At 49.1% G+C, this 19,477-nt stretch overlaps 1 protein-coding gene across 12 annotated transcripts in view; it reads left to right on the forward strand.

Moving 5' to 3' along the window:
- ZNF618 (zinc finger protein 618) overlaps positions 1-19,477 on the forward strand; it is a 178,209-nt gene that overhangs the window by 141,981 nt on the left and 16,751 nt on the right. For 5 of the 12 annotated variants that reach the window (XM_029202951.1, XM_029202953.1, XM_029202961.1 and 2 more), the window contains 5 exons: positions 2,660-2,719; positions 3,261-3,350; positions 12,957-13,196; positions 16,853-16,936; positions 19,050-19,094. In XM_029202951.1, the coding sequence (XP_029058784.1) occupies positions 2,660-2,719; positions 3,261-3,350; positions 12,957-13,196; positions 16,853-16,936; positions 19,050-19,094 (519 nt within the window). The remainder of the gene's footprint in view (positions 1-2,659; positions 2,720-3,260; positions 3,351-12,956; positions 13,197-16,852; positions 16,937-19,049; positions 19,095-19,477) is intronic. The other 7 variants (XM_029202957.1, XM_029202958.1, XM_029202952.1 and 4 more) reach the window with 6 other exon arrangements.

Here is a 19,477-nt window from a genome sequence, read left to right on the forward strand (position 1 = left end):
AAAATGAATGTTAAAAACCAGGAAGGAAGGAATAGGTGAAGGATACAATAAAGCAGGTTAAATCAGTCCTGCTTATAGTGTGGTCCCCAAACCAGCAGCATGAGCATCTCCTAGAAGCTTATTAAAAAATGTAAATTCTCAGGCCCCACACCAGACCTGTGGAATCAGAATCTCCAAGGTGGGGCTCAGGTGTCTGTGTTGTAACAGTCTTTCTAGATGATTCTTATTTAGGCTAAAGTTTGACAGGCACTGAGTTAAACTACCTTTCTCAATGGTAATAGATATGAAAATATCATTTCGTGCTTGACTATAAAAATTAGAGAAATGTATCTTATATACTGTCTAGAACAATGGAAAATATTGGAAAATGCTGGAATATTGGAGAATAATGGAAAGGCAAAGAAAAGGGTTCATACATCAAACAACTGAAAACTAAGGGAATAAACCAGAAAGGGTATAGGATGAAAAGAAAAGAATCATAAGACAAGTAAAACCAAGTCAGTAATAGCAATAAAAGCAAATGGCATAATTTTCTTTATTAGAAGACAAAGATTCTCAGGTTAACTTAAAAGAATCCAATTAAGAATGGTTTATTAGAGACATACTTAGTTAATTCCTTGTCTTTTACTCTTCTCTTTCCCATGGAGCTCTTTCCTACTCCCTTAACTAAATTGAATTCCCTATTAAGATTTTCACAGCACCGTGTCTCCTTAAGACTACCCATTGTGGTTGCAGTTTTAGATTTGTGTGATGATTTGATTTTTCTTTCTCCTTTTCCAGACTGTAAGTTCCTTGAAGGCAGGGACCATTGCTCGACATTTTGTGCCAGCATTTAGCACAGTACCTGTTTGATGAATGCAAGTACAAGAAAATTTAGGGAAATGGCTTTAGGCACATGTGAACAAGTAGAAGGATCTAACAAAGTAATTATCAAGAACTAAAAATATTAATACCAGACAAACTAATAAAACAGTGTAATTAAAAGTTAGAGTGGGGCTTTCCTGGTGGCACAGTGGTTGAGAGTCCGCCTGCCGATGCAGGGGACACGGGTTCGTGCCCCGGTCCGGGAAGATCCCACATGCGGCAGAGCGGCTGGGCCCGTGAGCCATGGCCGCTGAGCCTGCGCGTCTGGAGCCTGTGCTCCGCAGCGGGAGAGGCCACAACAGTGAGAGGCCCGTGTACCGCAAAAAAAAAAAAAAAGAGTGGTGGTTCTTAACTTTCTGACACTTCAGGATTTTCTTCAGGACCTGTTAAAACACAGTTTACTGGATCCCATCCTTAGGATTTTTCTTGCAGAATGTTTCGAATAAGTCCCGAGAATTTGCATTTCTAACAGATTCCCAGGCGATGCTGATTGCCACTAGCCCAGGGACCATGCTTTGAGAACTGCTGTGTTAGAAAATAGTGTAATGTTAACAAAGGATATGGTTCAAAGTGGAGGTTTTGATCTCATGAGCCTGTCTGCATCAAACAACATTATATCTAAATATACAAAATAAATTCAGAAACACAATGAATTGGAAGGATTGATCACAACATTTAGTCTTTGACAGAGCAAGGAGAGAAATAAAGGTTATATAGAGTTTGAATAATACAATTAATACAGTTGATCTAACAACTTCAGAGCCTACCTACAAAGAGCAATAATATATCTTTACCGCGGTCATGAATCAGTTAACAAAAATTATTTTTTAGCTACCAAAATTTTTAAAGCTTCTATATTGTGAGAAAAGAGCATAGACAGACTAAGAAACCAATTGAGAAAAGATACTTGTAACGTGTCGAACGAAATGTTGATGCCCTTAATCTATAGAGTTCTTAGCGATTTTAAAAAGGTAAACATGCCCGTAGAAACATTGACTGTAAACGCAAATAGGAAAGTCACAAAAGAAAAACTGTAGTTCATTAATCCTCAAAAATAGCTTCCTTAGAACTCAAAGAAATGGAAAATAAAACCAGCAGTGCAATGTATTTCTCCCTATCAGGTACAGTGAGAAGATGATAGTACTTAATGCTCGCTACAGTATATGGAAACAGTCATTTTGAGATCTTTCTGATGGGGGCGAAAATTGGCCCAGTCTTTCAGTAAGTAGTTGGTGCTGTGGTGATCAAAAGCCTTAAAAATGCAGACCCTTAATTTATCCTGGGGAAATATGTGCAAAGATTATGAACAATAATCTTTATTTTGCAGTGGTGTGCAAAAATAATGAGCAGATGTGCAAAAATTTCTACGAGGATATGGATCACAGCATTTTTTTATAAGGGAAAATTTTGAAACAATCTCAATGTCCTCTGGTTTAGAAGACTGGCTCAGCAAATTCCAAAGTCCAGTGGTAACCAGGCAGCCAATAAATGCAGTAGAGATCGATGTTTATTGATTTGAGCAAGATGTCTACAAAATATTGTTGATTGAATGCACCAGGTTACAAAGAGCATATAGATCACGGCCGACTAATTCAAGGCCCGTAGAAGCCAGACGGCTGACGTCAGTGAGAGATGAGATGGGAGTGCAGGGTGGGGTCTGGGGCAAGTGGCCAGGTGAATGCTCCACCCTGTGGGGTAGCTGCTACTCTTTTTTGGGGATTATAGATGATTGAAGTTTCTCTTATATTTAAAATTTTGTATTTGTATTTATCAGTATTTTATAATTTTCCCCCAGTGAACAATATTACATCAGAAATTTTTAAGAAGAAAGAAGTTAGGCAGTGCCAAAAGAGAGGTAAAGATGAAGTCTGGTGGGACCCAAGAGGAAGACATGGCCCCTTCTGCCAGGGGGTGGGGGGCGTTTGGGGGCAGGGAAGACCCTGGAGACAAGGTGACCCACATGTGGCCATTGCAGAGGGCAAGGCTTGAAAAGGGGCTGATAAAGAGGTTGGCACTGGAGGTCAACTCAGGTCACCACCCATTTCCTGAGCACCGGGGCCTGGGGGTGGAGCGATGGAGGAGGACAGCGTGTGCCAGGTACTGTTCTAAGCATGTGACATACAAATTTAATCCTCACAGCAATCCTATAAGGTGGTCCTATCATTGCCCCATTTTACAGATAGGAAAACTGAGGCACGGAGAGGTTATTAGATTTGCCTAAAGTCACACAGCTTGAAATAGAGGAGCTGGGATTTGAACCCTGGCGGTCTGACTCAAGGGGGCTCCTGATTCTAGTTGGTGGTCCCAGAATGAGGAGGGGTTTGTGGGGAGGGAGCAAGCTGCTACTTCTGGATGGGAACAGGCACCCATTCCCACACTCTCCTCTCCTTGGACAGAAACCGGCAATTATACCTGTGAATTCTGCGGAAAGCAGTACAAGTACTACACGCCCTACCAGGAGCACGTGGCCTTACACGCCCCCATCAGTGAGTACCTTCTCTGGTTGCGGGAAGGGTGGGCCAGCCATAGGCTGAGGCTCTGGAGTTTTGCTAGGGGAGGGTGAAAGCAAAGGTGAACTTGTTCTGGGTCAGCCTCTAGGTGTCCAGGTCTGACCTGGGGCCACCTGACTGCAGGAGCAGGGAAAGCCCCACCCTTAAGCCAGCAAAGTCTGAGTCCTCCCCTGGTGGTCTCAGAGGCCTGGGCCCATGTGGATTTTGGGTTAGGAAGGGTGGGCATCATTCACCCAAGTCCTTCAGCAGCCTTGTCCTCACCTCTTCCAAGCACCTCCAAATCATGTGGTCCCTGAGTCGCCATCCCCAAAGGCAGCGCCATGTAATGCAGCTTCAGTCTGAACCAGTGCAGGGCCAGGCTGGAGGATGGTCAGTTAGACAAGACAGCTTTGCCCTTGGAGGTAGAAAGGGTAAGAAGTCAGAAGGAGTGCCAGGCCGGCCTCAGAAGCCCCGGGTATTAGTCCCAGTGGAGTCACAGGCATGTGTGTGGCCTTGGGCAGGCCCCCAATCTCTCCCTCCTCCCCTGGCCTGGGAGGGAAAGGGTTCTAAGGATCCTTCCCACAGGGACATCCTGGCCTTCCATTCTCCCCATGCAGCTGATTTCCCAGCTTCCCTTTTGGATGTCAGAGGGGGCTGTATCCTTAGATCCCCAAGTATATGAGCTAAGAGGGCCCTTCAGTCCTCAGCCAAAGTTCAGACAGGGCGGGGCTTAACCACATTGCAGGGCAGTAGGGCGGGATGTTGAAGAGGTATTTGGGAGTATCCCTGCTTTTGTTTGTCACAAAAGAGCTATGGGGATCCCACTCCACAGTCTGTGGATAGGAAGGTTTAGGTTCAGGGAGGGGAAGGGATTATGCAAGGTCATCAGGGGTGCAAGGTGCCTAGAGTACGGGAGGCCCAACCCTCCTGGAGCACTGACAGTAGCAGCACAGGCCCCTGGGCCCCTGATGGCTTTCAGGTGGGCAGGGAGGGGTGTCCACAGCTCAGGCGGTGGAGGAGGTAGCTTCCCCGGGAAGTCCTGCCTGCTGTGCAGAGCGGCAGGACTGAGGGGTCTCCCTCAGATGGGGAGCACCCATCCTTAGGTGGAATACTGGGCTGAGGTTCTCATACTGCTCGGCCCCTGACTGCTGGGTAACCTTGGACCTGTCACTTCCCTTCTCTGGGCTCAGGTTTCCCACCTGTGGGAGCTCTCGAGGTCTTTTCAGCCCAGGGGTCTGGATTCCAGTCATCTCCAGTATAAGGAGACCCTCAGGCAGGCCTCTGCAGTGGCGCAACTACAGGAGCCTCTCCTGCCACCCATGCTAAGCATGTATGGGTTACTTATTGCCCACCACATGGCCAGGTCCTATGTGGGGGAGAGAGGCCACAGCTTACACTGGGTGGGCACTAACCCATCCATTTGACCCACTCATGGTGCTGGTGCTGAAGCATCAGGGCTGTGGCTTGAGCTCCATGGCTCAGACCCCTCTGGGGATCCCGCTTTCCATGGGCAGGGACAGGGGCAATTGTGTGTGGGTACCTGCTTACCTGTGCTCTCCGGGGAAACAGCAACTGCCCCGCTGCCAGGTGCCCAGAGGGGATGCTACGCAGAATGCACTTACAGTTAGGTGTTAGTTACAAAGCCATCCTGCAACTTGGGTTTCAGCCTTTGGAGAAAACCTTCAGTGCTGTTTCTGCTCTTTCCCCAAATGGCTCTTGCTGGAACAAGTTGAATAAGGTCACGGAGTTAATAAGAGGAGGAGCTTGGCTTGAACCCTGACAGGCACCCTCTAGGCCCATACTCTTAACCATGAAGTTCTCCTGCATCACATGTCAGATGGTACAGCAGGAAGGGGTGCTTCGTTTGTACCCTGATTACTTCCCTAACATCCAGGTACTTCTCTCCTGAAAGGCTGTCTACTCTTTCTCTGTTCCTCATTTTCTTGTTCTCTCTATTGTGAACTCTCTTTGTCTTTCTGCATCTGTTTGTTGAGTGCATCTCTTCTTTATTACTGAAGTCTAGGGACTCTATGATCATCTGTGTTTAAAATTACAGAGTGAGAGATTTAGGTTAGATGCAACAGAGGATTGATTCTCCAAAGCTGACCAAGAAATAGTCCCTCCAGTGGCCTTTGGATCTAGATATTTGTATGTCCATGGGTTCTATGGGTTCCATGTGGAATTGGGGGCTGGACTTGATGGCTTCATCAAGTGGTACTCAGGGCCAGGCCTTGAGAGACCCTGGGTCTCCTGAGAGCATCCAGAGAGACGTAGGCTGACTGGAAGGAGGTCTAACGAAATGGAGTCATATAATATGTACTCTTTTGGGTCTGACTGCTTTCACTTAGCAAAATGTTTTTAAGATTCATACATGTTGTATATATCGGTTCATTCTGTTTTTTTACTGCTGAGCAATATTCTGTTGTGTGCAAGTACCACAGTTTGTTGAGCCATTTGCTTGTTCATTTGAATTGTTTCCAGTTTTAGGCTATTATGAATAAAGCTGCTGTTGAAAATGCTTGTACTAGGCTTTCTGTGTTCATTTCTCTTGGATAAATTCCAGGGCGTAGAATTGATAGGTCATAGGGGAGAGTATGTTTACCTTTTTAAGAACTGACAAACCATTTCCCAAGATGACTGTAGCACCTTTCACTCCCACCAGCCACAGATGGGAGTTGCACTTGCTCCAAATTCTTGCCAACAATTTGGTGGTAGGAAGCGACTCTGGTGAGTGTGTAGCGGTATTTCATTGTGGTGTTAATTTGTATTTTCCTGATGACTAATGATGTTGAGCACTTTTTCATTTGCTTATTAGCCGTTCGTATATTTTACTTTGGAAACTGTTTAAGTCTTTTGCCCATTTTTTTTGGTTGGGTTGTTTGTCTTTTTATTGTTAAATTGGAGGAGTTCTTTATATACTCTAGATCCACAGTCTCTATCAAATGTATATTTTGTGGACATTTTCTCTCAGTCTTTGGTGTGACTGTTGATTTTCATATAGTATCTTTTGATGAGCAGTTTTTCATTTTAATGAAGTCTAATTTATCGGGGTTTTTATGGTTAGTGTTTTCTCAGTTCTACTCAGGATATCCTTGCCTACCTCAATGTGGTGAAGATATTCTTCTTTATTATCTTTTAGAATCCTTATACTTTCAGCTTTTACATTTAAGTCTCTGATCCATTTTAAGTTAATTTTTGTGAATGATGAGAGGTATGATTTGAGATTAACTTTATTCCATATGACTGGTTGTTCCAACACCATTTGTTGAAAAGATTGTCCTTTTTCCATTACATTGCATTGAGACCTTTGTTGAAAATCAGTTGAATGCGTAAGTACGTGTGAGTTTATTTCTCTTCCACTGATCTATTTGCCTGTGTTGGCGCCAACATGGTCTTATTTACTCTTAAGTCTTAAATCAGGTACTCTCAGTTTTTCAACCTTGTGTATTTTTAAGAATATTTTTCTTAAAACAAGGAACTTTGCCTTGCAATATAAATGTTAGTCTTATAGCCAATTGCTACCAAAAAATCCAACTGGGATTTTGTTTAGGATTACACTGAATCTGCAGACCGATCTGGGGAGAATAGACATCATGATAATAGTCGATCTTCCACTTCATGAACATAGTATATCTCTCCATTGGTTTAGGTCTATTTAAATTTCTCTCAGCAATAGTTTGTATTTTCAGAGCAGAGGTCTTTTACATATTTCATTAAATTATATCTAAGTATTTTATGGGTTTTTTTGATGCCACTATGAGTTTTTTATTTTCCAGTTTTTGTTGCTATGATATTTGTATATGTTGAATTTGTATCCTGCAACTTTGTTAAATTCACTTATTAGTTCTGTTAGCTTTTTTCTAAATTTATCAGAATTTTTCTTGTACATACTGATGTCATCTGCTAATAAAGACAGCCTTACTTCTTTTTTTCTAATCTGTATTCCTTTTATTATTCTCTTTCTTCCCCATTATGCTGATTAGGACGCTCCAGTTCAGTGCTGAATAAATGAAATGTGTGGATATCTCTGCCTAGCTCCCAATCATAGGGTTCAGTTTTTCATCGTTAAGTATGATCATTTTCATCGTTAAGTATTATGTTAGCTAAAATAGGTTTTCATAGATGCCCCTTTGTCAGTTCAGGAAGTTACCTTCTATTTCTAATTTACTGAAAGTTTTTATCAGAAATTGGTGTTAGGTGTTTTTTCTGCATCTGTTGAGATGATCCTATGATTCTTATCTTTTATTCTGATAATGTGGTAAATTACATGGATTGATTTTTTTTTTTTTTTTTTTTGCGGTACGCGGGCCTCTCACTTTTGTGGCCTCTCCTGTTGCGGAGCACAGGCTCCAGATGCGCAGGCTCAGCAGCCATGGCTCACGGGCCCAGCCGCTCCGCGGCATGTGGGATCCTCCTGGACCAGGGCACGAACCCGCATCCCCTGCCTCGGCAGGCAGACTCTCAACCACTGTGCCACCAGGGGAGCCCAACATTTCTTATACTGTAGGTCTGTTGGTGAAAGATTCTCTTAATTGAAAGTGTTTTTATTTCACCTTTTCTTTTGAAGGATGTTTTCTTTGGATGTGAAATTCTAGGTTGAGATATTTTTCTTTCAGCATTTAAAAAATGTCATTCCTTTATCTTCTGGCTTATGTTGTTTCTGATGAGAATTCAGAGATCATTCTGATTGTTATTCTGTATTTAATGGGTCTCTTTTCTCTGAATGCTTTTAAATATTTCTCTATATTACTAATTTTCAGCAATTTGATTACGATGTATAGTTTTCCTCGTGTTTATCCTGTTTGGGGCTCACTGAGCTTCTTAGATGAGTGGGTTTATATTTTTCATCAGATTTGGAAAATTTTCAGCCAGTATTTCTACAAATATTTTTCTTCCCCAACCTCTTCCTTCTCCTGTTGAGATTTTAATTGCATATATATTAGATTGTTTTATGATGTTTACAGATCAGTTGAAGCTCTGTTCAGTTTTCCAGCCTTGTTTTCCCTCTGTGTTTCAATTTGGATAATTTCTAGTGTCCTGTGTACAAGTTTACTGATCTTTTCTTCTACGGTCTTACTTGTTTCATTAGAAATATCCATCAAATGAATTTTACATTTCAGCTATTGTATTTTTCATCTCTATAATTTCCACTTGGTTCCTTTTTACATTGTTTCTTTCATTATATTCATATTATCCTTTAAGTGCTTGAGCATATTTATAATAGCCGTGTTAAGGTCCTTGGCTGCCATCATCCCTGTCATTTCTTTATGTTCCTGTTGATTTTTTTTCTCTTGATTATTACTCACACTTTCCCACTTCCCCTAACAAATAAATTTTTATTCTGTGCTGAACATTGTGGATGCATATGCTATGTTGCTGAGTGTGTGGATTTTGTTGTCTTCTTCTAAAAAGTGTTGAATTTTGTTCTGGCATCTGGCAGGCAGTTAATCTACTTACAGATCAACTCGATACTTCAAAGCCTTGTTTTAAAGCTGTGTTAGGGCAGTTCCAGAGCAGTCCTTATTCTAGGGTTAGAGTAATCCTTCTGAGGCATGGCTTTTCTGGGTCTCAACTGAATGCTGGAGGTGTTCAGCAGATCTCTCCTCTGGCAGGTGGAACTCAGACATCTCCTTGCCTTTTGCCACCTCTGAATCTTCAGTCAGCTCCTGCCCCGCCCCAGCAGCTATTGGTTGCCAGTCATTGCAGAGACTCCCTCTGCGCAAATACAGTTTGGTGTTCAGCCAAAGACTTCAAGGGGCCCCTCTGCCCATTTCTGGAGTTGTTTTTTTGCACAATTGCCTCCTCTTTGTTATTCTTCCCTGTCAGTTCCAGCTGCCTCAGAAGCCCTGAACTCTGATCACTGTCTCTCAGATCAGTGAGATTGCAGTGCATCCTTCAAGCTCCACCTCTGTGCTGTGGTCCAGAGGGTCTATCCTAGCAGAGAGCTGGGGTGATCCTGGGGCTCACAGCAGGTCTTCTTTCATGAATCACAGTCTTGCACCATCTACATTCAGAGTCTGAAAATTCTTGTTCCATGCATTTTGTCCAGCTTTACAGTTGAATCTGGAGGAGGGCTAGTCCTGTACCAGGTATACATACCATCATGGCCAGAAGTGTAAGGTCTCCAGTTCTCTTTCTAAGACTGAAATCTGTGAGCAGTGGTTCCCAAATTAGATTCCCCTTGCATCACCTCTCCCTTGCATTCCCTCCTCTAGCCTTTGAGCACCCTATTCCCTTTTGCCTCCAATGCGTTTCCACTCCCCTCTACTGCGTTAAAGGTTTCAGGGAAATCCTCTGGTCTTCCCTGCCTCTCAGCTGCATGGTTACCTTTCTTGAATCCTTATAGTCTCTGAATTTCTGTTCCAGTTAAATTTTCAGCTTTACAGAAAGAAGAGACCACGTGCTGTCTTATTTTTAATATCTCTTATGTGTAAATATCTCATACCTTTCTTACTAGGCCAGTTTGCCAGTCTGAAATGCTTTCTTCCTTTCTCAGTGAGAGCCCAGGTAGGAATATCAGCCTGATAACATTCCATGTGAGAAAGTCAACAGATGGAGCAAAAGGTTGAGTGAAATGAATTAGGAGCCTGGGAAGTTTATCTTGGCTCGGCACTGATCTCCTCTGTGACCCTGGCATGGTGCCCGTACCTCTCTGAGCCTCTTTGTCCCTAGCTGCCTTATACCCTTGGTACCAGTGGGAGGATAACATGTGAGAAGCTTCTTTCGCCCTCTCTTGGGCATCCCATCTTTAATGTGCTCTGTTTAAGTGGCTCTGAGCCATTCGTGCTTTGATTCCTGGTTCCACAGTATCTGTTGAGCACTTCCTGTGTGTTAGGGAATGTGCCAGGCACTGAGTGCGTGGTTGGACCAAAGTGGCAGAGTCCCTACCCCCACGGAACATACAGGGTAACGGGGAAAGAGACATTGATCAAAGATCACACCATGGGTCATCATTGGTGGCAGTCAGATCTTGGAAGGGAACAAGGGAGGCGACTGGAAGATAAATGACCAGGTGGGGTATCAGGGAGGGCTTCCGGAGGAAGTGATGTTTCGGTGGAGGTATGTAGGACCGGCAGTAGTAATCCAGGCAGAAACTGGAGGGAAGAACATTCCAGGCAGAGGTGATACCATGAGCAAAGGCCATGAAACTTGGAAGAGAGAGGGGTAGACTGAGAGGGCAGGAAGTGGGCAGGCCCCAGGCAAGGGTCCAGGGCAAGCAGGTGATGCCCGAGGGTTTACTGTATCATGTGCTTTGGGTGTCCTGAGCTCCCTGCCACAGGGAAGGAGGGGCTCTCCCACACGGAATGCCAGGATTTTGACAGCAGGGTCGCAGACCATGAAGAGATCTGATCCAGAGGGTCTCCTAGAAACCATTCTGCAGGTGGAGATGAGGCCTAAGAGGGGAAGCAACACGCTCTGTTTATTGCTCAGAAATTCTCTGTCCCTTGTGCCCAGGTGCCCGGGGGTGTGTTAGTGCCTAAGGGGACCACATGGCCTGTGCAAAGACCTCCATGAGAAGCTGGCAGGCTTGAGCCCCCGTCCCATCCTGGCACTAACTTTCTGTGTGGCTGTAAACTTATTAACCATTCTGGGCCTTGGTTTCCTTATTCCTAAAAAATACCATTAATAACTGTTTACATTTGAAGAGTAGTTTACCGTTCAGGGTGCTTCCGTGACCTGTATGGATTCTCACAAAATCCCTGTGAGGTTGGTAGTGCAGAGATGGGTGTCCTGCTTTCATCAGTGGAGGTGAGGTGGGAAAACTGAGGCCAAGAGGGGAAGTAAAGAGTCCAAGACCACAGAAGCCGGAGGTGACAGACTTGAGATTCAGAGGTGGGTCAGGCTCACCTCACACTCAGTGCTGGTTCCATTAAACAGTGAACCACAAGCTGTGGTCCCCAAACTGTGCTTCAGGGAGACGGGAGAAATCAGAGATGGGACGCTGGACGCCTCCCTCAGAGTTTGATGTGTAGGTTTATCCCGTGGCTAAGAAAAGAACAATTGAGAATTGTGAGATGAGCCACCCTTCCAGTTGAACTCGGGACCTTCAAGGTCTTTCACTCTGAAAGGGAGGGAGGGAGAAAGGGGGATCGTATGTAAGTCTCCTTCCCCACCCACCCGTCTCCAGTTCCTGATTGAGAAAGTGAGAACCTGGAGAGTGGGGTGGCGGGGAAGAGGAGTGGCGTGGGACACCTGTGTTCTCCACAGACTGAGCCTGGGGGATTCCTCCTGGGGCTTGGGTGGGACAGGTGAGGGCTTGCTTACGGGGCCACGACCAAAGGACGCCCCATCCCCAGCTCCTGGCATCTGGCTGCTACTGAGGTGGAAAGGCAGTGACCTCCCCAGGGGGACAAGGGGGGCCAGCCTGAGTCCTCTGAGCTCACCTCAGGGCCTCGGGTCCTGTGTGACCTTGAACAAGGCCCTGGCTCCTGCATCTCTGGGCCTGGGCTTCCTCCGGCCAGGAGTGGGCAGAGGTGGAGGGTCAGGGAGTGCCCGTTTATTTTGGCTATGAGAGCTGTGGGCGCAGCGTCTGGTGCCCAGGATGAACACTTCCCTGGGAGCAGGGGTATAAGAAGGTCTCTCCTCTGCCCCTGAGGCAGGCAGCAGGGCAGCGTCCTTCCCAGGCTCCGGCCAGGCTCTGAAGCAAGGTGGTGCCCTCGAGGTGTTCCCAGCGCCGGTGGGTTCCGTGAGCCCCCGGTCAGCCCCGGAGGGGCCCCTTCTCTTGCCGTCTGGTCCACTCTTGCCCTCCGGGAAGAGTTGCAGTTGAGTGAAGCCACTGCCTCCCCTTTCAGTTGGAAGGTGGCACTGTGGCCACATTCAGGGGCTTGCCACCCCGGTAACTACGTCTCCGGGCAGCGTGCAGGAGGCTGCCACCTGATACCAGCCGAGCTGGAGACCCGCTGAGGGTCAGGGCCCCCCACCCGTGTTCTCAGTAACTCCCGTTTCTGCAGAGAAGGCGGGCAGGGGAGGCAGGAGGTGTGGGAAATGGTGACACAAGCTGCCCCTAACCCCACCGGGGAGCTGCTGCACTGATTTCCATTAAAGCGTCAGGCGTTGGGTCGAGCACTGTCCCCTGAGATTGTCAATCCCAGGCAGTGCCCAGGAGTTCCCCGAGCCCCTTCCCCTAAAACCGTGGGGTGACATTGGGCCCTCTGCTCTTCCCCTCTCCCATCAATCAACCCTGCACGTCTCTGCCTCTCTGTCGTCTATCATTACTGCTGAGCCAGCCTGCGTTGGAAGGAAGAGAGGCTCAGGAGTCAGCATTTTAGAAAATGGATTTGAGCCTGGGTTGACTAATTCAAGTGCCCCAAGCATGGGTCACAGGCCGAGTTCTTAGACACGCAGAGCCTGGGTTGGTCAAGGGTTATGGGTGACCCAGCCAGTGGGTTGGTCAGTGGTCTCCAAGTAATGCTGAGTGTGAGCTGGCGATCAGGCTTCCCTCGAGGAGAAGCTGGGGAGAGTTCTAGACTCCCAGACTTTCTCAGGCTCCAGGTGGGAGCCAGAGCCCTTGCTCTCTGTGGACCAAGGAGTTTTGGCCCTCAAGCGTAGGGGTACTTGATCGGCTCCAAGCGCCCTCGGCAACTGAGAGCGTGACCCTCTCAGGTACTGCCCCCGGGTGGGAGCCACCGGACGATCCAGACACGGGCTCTGAGTGTTCGCATCCAGAGGTCTCCCCGTCTCCACGCTTCGTGGCAGCGAAGACCCAGACGAACCAGTCGGGGAAAAAGGCTCCGGCCTCCGTGGTCCGATGCGCTACCCTCTTACACCGCACCCCTCCAGCCACCCAAACCCCGACGTTCCGCACTCCAAATTCGGGATCTCCGGCAAGCAAGGCAACTGCAGGTACCAATGGCCTATGTTACCCTCACACTTCCTCCACTCCCCGCCCTTCTCCCCACCTGCCACAGCTGTGCCCGGGGTCATTGTTCCCTTGCAAGAGCGAGGGTGGTGGTCCCTAGCTCTCTGGGACGAATCTGGGTCCCGGCTCTGCCTCAGGCTGGCTCTGTGACCACGGCAAGCCACCTAGCCTCTCTGAGTCTAGGTTTTCTTACCCTAAATCAGAGGGTTGTACAAGATGGTTTGCAAACTAATTTTTATAAGTAGGAGAATATTTTTCTCCCCAAGTCATGGCCTAAGGGGTTTTAAATTCTTTTAAATTAATTGCCAACATTTGAGCATTAGGAGATTTTTATATGAAACTTTTGATTTCTGGCTTACATTGAAAAGTCAGATCTGGCAGTCCTGGGCCCACTTTCCTCAGGGTAGCAGTTGCCTTGGGGCCGAGCCACAGCTGCCTCCTTCAGTAGAGCGTGTGCTCTCCGGTTTTCCACAGTCCCCACCACTCCCTCCTGCCTCCCCAGTACAGTGGCCCCGTGGCAGGTGCCATGTCTCATTGTGATCACACTGTTGTCTGTCTCACATCCAGCCCAGTTCATCCATTTACGTCACCTGCCTGGACCCTCTTGGCATGAGTTTGCATCCCCCATTTTTCAGAAAAACCAGTCTAAAAACTCATTTCTACAAAGAGCTGCTCTCCATGAAGAAGAGGGTTTGGCTGGGAGCTCTGTTCTCTTGGCCTCCCTCTACCTCACTGTTCAGGAAACCCCTCCACGAGCCATAGCCCAGCGGGAAGCCAACGGATGCCCACTCCAGTGTTGTCTGAGTCTACGCAGAAAGGGCTCAGACTCTGGAAGGGTGAACAGGCAGTGGAAGGTGCACACCAGCCATTTCTTACCAGTTATCGGGGAAAACTGATAAGACACACTGTGTGCTGAGTACCAGCTAATCAGGAATCCTGATTCACACCTGGATGGAAGGAGCCTTGGGCCTTCTCCCTAGATATGTGGGTGTAGGGTAGAGTGATGACTTGGTCATTCTGGGACTACGGGCCTTTCAGATACCTTCAAGAGGCCCAAAGTTATCCATTAAAAATATACAAGTGATCAAACTGAGAACTCACTCAAATGAACCAAGGGGGCTGGACCGATTACAGCCACGTGATGAGTTGTGCTCGCCTTTACTCTGGTTCAGAAAGCTAACCAGGAGCGAGGATGTGGTTCTTAAAAATATTTGAAGCTATGCTTAAGTGCTTAGATCTCCCGAAAGGAGAGTAAGTAGTTAATCAACTTTGAAGGTAATAGTTTTCAGCTACTGTGTAGAGAAGAGCTAGTAGCCATTGTTTTTTGGCAACAGTAGTTATAAATCAGTTAAACAGGCTGGTCGTCACGGACTTATTGGTGGTAGATACTGGCTCAACTAAATAATGGGATCACAGCTTTCAGATCTTGATTTTACTCTCGACCTTGTGGCTGGGAGTTTTTGCATCTGCAGGTTCTACAGAGAACTGCCTGTAGGGCCTGTGTGGTCTGAGGCAGCTCTCAGAACCCAGAGTCACCAGGTAAGCATCACAAGCGCTGGGGCTTGCCTCTGGCCGCCTTTATGTGACCTGGAAGACTTGTGGTGGGTGTCACACCTGGACTACTAGCTGCGCAGCTCAGGGGACACCAGGTTGTGAGCCGGAGCCTGCATGTTGGAGCTGGAAGTCATCACTGCCCCCGTCATGCTACAACAGGCAGCCGCTCCCGTGCGTGCGTGCGCGCGCCTGCGCGGGGATGTCCCCTGTGGAGCCGCTCGCTGGTTTTCAGCCAGAGGTGCCTATAGCAGGGATTAGCTGATCAAAATCCGCTCCATCAGCTGGGCCATAGGAGGCTAATTATAAGAGTTTGCAACCTCAGTTGTGCTGAATGGCACCAATGTGTTGGTCAGGCTGCACGAAAATCCTCCGCAGATGGGTAACCGTCCCCTGCATGCATGAGGTTTAAGATGGCAGAAGGAACCACTTCCCTGCCCCAGCCCTTTTTAAAAAGGAAGCATCTGTCCCAAGAATGAAATCTCCTTATTCTGCCATCTTAAAGGGTTAGGAACTTAGTCAGGCCCAGGAACTTGACAACCTCACTCTCTCTGGGTTTTCACCTATAAGATGGGAATGACAGCGTGGACCTCATAGGGCGATTGGAGGATTATGTGGATGTAAAGCATCTGGACCAGTGCCTGGCCCATAGCAGGTGCTTCATAAATAAGAGTCCCCCCGTTTTTCCTAGGTAGAGAATTGAGGGGCTTTCTTTGCCAGTTTACAGATGGTATCTTGAAGTGGGCAGGTGTGTAGCTCTCAGTCCAGGCATTTTACAGACACAGTTAGAAGAGAGGGTCTTGTGTGTGATGTTGTCAACAGCCTCTGCAAAAAGGAGGCTGCATCAGGAGGCACTGTCAGAGTCGGGGGCAGGGGAATTGAGCAGGGCCTGTAGGAGCCACCTGGGGCTTCCTTTCCCATCACCCCAGTGATCGTCTGGAACCTTGGCTCGCATAGTATGAGCGCTTGCCCTCCTGGCATAGGGTGGCCTGGGTGACAATGGCATTTCCCAGAGTGGGTTCCCAGAATCACCATTTTTGAAGGATGTTAAGGAATCTCATATTTTTAAATGGGCTTCAGTGGCCGATTATATTTGGGAAGGTTGGGTTCAGTGAAGCTAGATGGGTCTCTCTCCGGTCGAACTTCTCAGAGCCTTTGATATCCTCAAGCAAGCTGTTTCTCCTTAAGAAAGGCTGCTGGGTCAGCTGCTCATCCCAGATTGACTTGTTCCCAGAAGCTTTATATCCTGGCACATCCAGCATCCCCACTGAGCAGCTTGGAAAAGCCGTCACCTTCTGGCTCAGACGTTCGAGACAGAACGTTGGTGTCTCCCACCTGGTTGGACCCTTTCTCTGACTCCGGCGTTTACAGAGAGTTCTGGGAGAAGGCGAGCCACTCAGGAAGGCACGTCAGTGGAGACACCCCAGAATCACTCAGGGAGCCAGTCCCTTGCCCCTGGTGAACCCCGACCAGACCTCACCTGGTCTTTGGCCTCCCAGGGTGTGGGGCTACCCGGCTCAGCCTATCATGACATCTCTGCCACCCAGGGACCCCTTCCACTCTCTGGCCCTCCTGCTCTGCCAGAGCCACCCCCAGAAAGCAGTCTGTCACCCTCCCTGCTCCTTGGTGGGGCCTGTGTCAGCAGAATCTGGCAGAGCAAGTCGCGAGTGGCAGATCCAGATTATTTAGTGTCACGTGTGGCTCCCCAGGGGTCAGAGATGGGAGACCCTGGCCTGTGTGCCATCTACTCGATCAGTTGGAGCTCAGGAGTGCGCCCACATCCCACACACATCCCCCCCGTGCCTGGACCTCCACCCACCCTGGGCACTGTCGGGGACCTCCTGGGACCCTGACGAGGTATCAGGCAATTCAGGTGAGCCTGAGGAACTGCAGGTTTGGGGTTTGGGGTTCTGGAGCCCATCCCTCTGCTGGTTCCCCAGCATAAAGCCTCAGGCACTCACCCAGCCCAGGGGCCGGGGCAGTTCCCACGTCCCTGGCCTCCCAAGCCCCCTCTGGCATGCCCCTCCCTTTGGACCTGTTGCTGACCAATCACCATGGTTTTTCCTTGCTCTCTCCTCTCCCCACCCAGCAGAAAGCGCTTTCAGTCGGAGGGTAGAAGGCAAAGCACAAAACCACTTTGAAGAGACGAATAGCAGTTCCCAAAACTCCAGCGGTGAGTGTGCCCCATGACAGTCACCCTGTGTTGCGGCCTCAATCCGCTCCGGGATCTTTGCGGTGCGTGATGGGGCAGGGTGTCGGGGGGAGGCTGAGAGCAGAGCATTAGAGGGCGGCCAGAGCCCGGCAGGCAGAAGCGGGAGGGGCCCTTTTTTCCAGGGACATCCCTCCGGGCCTTAGGAGCATCTCCTGGACTATGGATCCTCTTTGTCTCTTCCCCATGGAGAGAGGAACTCCCCTGCCCCATGACCTGTGTGATACACTGACTTGGATGGCCCCCTTTGAGCCATTGCTATGTTTATAGGATGAACATCACAGCCATTTTTTTTTTCCAGAAGAAGCAAAGCGGGTTACAGTAGAGAGAGCTGTGGCCTAAGAGCCGGAGGCCCCAAGTTCTGGTCCCCTTTTGGACCTGGGAACATCCAAAGGTTCCCTTCCAGCCCCTACCAGCCCAAGTAGGCTTGCCTGAGGTTCCCAGTGGTGTTTTGGCGCCCCCTGGTGGTTGCCTCCTGCAGGACTCTAGCGGAACCCTAGAGCACCTTAGAGCAGCCAAAAGCCACTGTCCCCAGCCAGACCTGGGGCCAGCCTGGCGGAGCCATGCGTGATCACAAGCAGCCTCTGCCCGAGAAAGGCACAGCAAGCTGGTCTGCACGGTGCCAGCCAGGGCAGGGTGTAAAAAAGATTCTGGTACTTCCTTTATACCAAGGTAAGCCATCACTCGCTTTCTTGCTCAATTGAAGTTTAATTCACCAGATTAGGTGCTGGCCTGTACTGCTTGGGTGCAGACAGATGATGCACGTGGCTTGACCACCAGTCAGGGGCTTTATGAAACATCCAGGAGCGCAGACTTGCACATGCAAGCTTCCTCACAGTGATCTGAGCTCCAGCCGAGGCTCGACCCCAGCTCCACCATCCACAAGCCGGTGACTTGAGCTCGCCTCTCAATTTCACCTCTGCTGTGGAATGGGCATGGCACACACGTTCTCGCCTCTCAATTTCACCTCTGCTGTGGAATGGGCATGGCACACACGTCCCTGTGGTGGGGAATATTCAGAGGGTGCCCTGCAGAGTTCACACACTCACATGGTAGGCTGTTTGGGAGGTGGTGGTGTTTCTTAAGTAAACCAAGTGGTTTGATGAATAAGTGCTCCGAGGAAGGGAGTGAGGCGTGCCGTGGGAGCCCCGAGAATGTTGCCACGATCCTTTAAACCGTAGAGAGCATGTCGACTTTTCCAAACTGCTTCATCCTTTTGGAAGCTATAACCCACTCAGCCCCTCCAAAAGGTGAGCCTTAAAGAACTGGAGTGACTGGCCCAAGGCCACACAGGAATAAGCAGCAGAGCCAGGACTGAAACCGCGGTCTCCCGGGAGCCTTTGTTCCCAGCCAGCCAGGCTGCACCCCCTGCCTCTCCTTCCACCAGAGCCGATGTTCAGGGTTGGGAATGACGGTGTGAAGTGCTGCTCCCGCCGGCAGCCACCATTTATTGAGCGCTTACTGTGTGCCTGGCACGTGTTCAGAGCTGTATGTGTCTTAACCTGTTTTCATCCTTACCACAGCCCAGTGAGGGTCAGTGTTATTGTTATCCCCACTTTTTGGATGAGGAAACTGAGACTCAGGAGACGTTGATTGTTGCCCCAGGTCCCCAGCTTGTGAGTGGTGGAGCCAGGATTCCCGGTGTAGTCCGTCTGGCCCCGTTCTGCCGCCTCCTGCCTGTGAGGCTCACCTGACCATGCCAGGAAGCGCGGAGAGCTGCCAGCAGACAGAAGAGCCCTCAAAGCGCAGCCCTCCCTTGGCCTCTCTGGTGTTTGGTGCCAGACAGTACCACCCCGGTGCCAGGACCTAGAAGCAGCTCCCAGCTCCCTGTCCTGAACCAGGCAGCATGGATATTTTCTCCTTGGCGCTCCGTGGGCTGACTTTTTGAAAGTTGAGGGTGTCCTGGAGGGATGGCCCCGGCTGATCTCGCCCTGCCCGTGCCCCAGCCCCACCCCAGCTGCCCCCTCCTCCTCCGAGAGCCCATCTGGCTCACTACTTCCTAAGGACAGAAGTAATGACTGTCATCTCCGAGCACCAGAACCAGAAGAGACTTAGCTAAACTGTTTCTCTTTTGCAGAAACTGCAAGTCCCCTGATTTCCAATCCTTTCCCTCTCCTACAGAGTAAGTGATGGTCCCATCGGGGGGCTGGAGAGGGCGAGGCAGGGTAGGGAATGAACTCAGCCAGCCACACGTTCGGGACCTCCCCAGAGCATCAGACCTGGGCCGCCCTCCCAGGTAGACCCAGTTGGAGGAGGTGGAGGCACAGGGAGACCCAGCCCAGGCGGGTGGAGGAGTTTGGACAGGTGTCGGGCGGAGCTGTGACCATGGGTGTCCTGACTCTGCCACCCCCAGCCCTGCAGGAACAAAGCCACCCCTTCCTGCTCACGGGGGCAGCCTCAGGACGCCTCTTCCGAGCGCATCTCCGCCGTCCTCCTGCTGTCTTTTCCCTACTCGTTTTTGCTCTCTTCTCTCTTTCTTTTTCCTTCCCCGTCCCTCTGCTGGGC

Source organism: Monodon monoceros, unplaced genomic scaffold (genome assembly GCF_005190385.1).
Source record: "Monodon monoceros isolate NGI ecotype Baffin Bay Population unplaced genomic scaffold, NGI_Narwhal_1 Super_Scaffold_5, whole genome shotgun sequence".
Lineage (NCBI taxonomy): Eukaryota > Metazoa > Chordata > Mammalia > Artiodactyla > Monodontidae > Monodon > Monodon monoceros.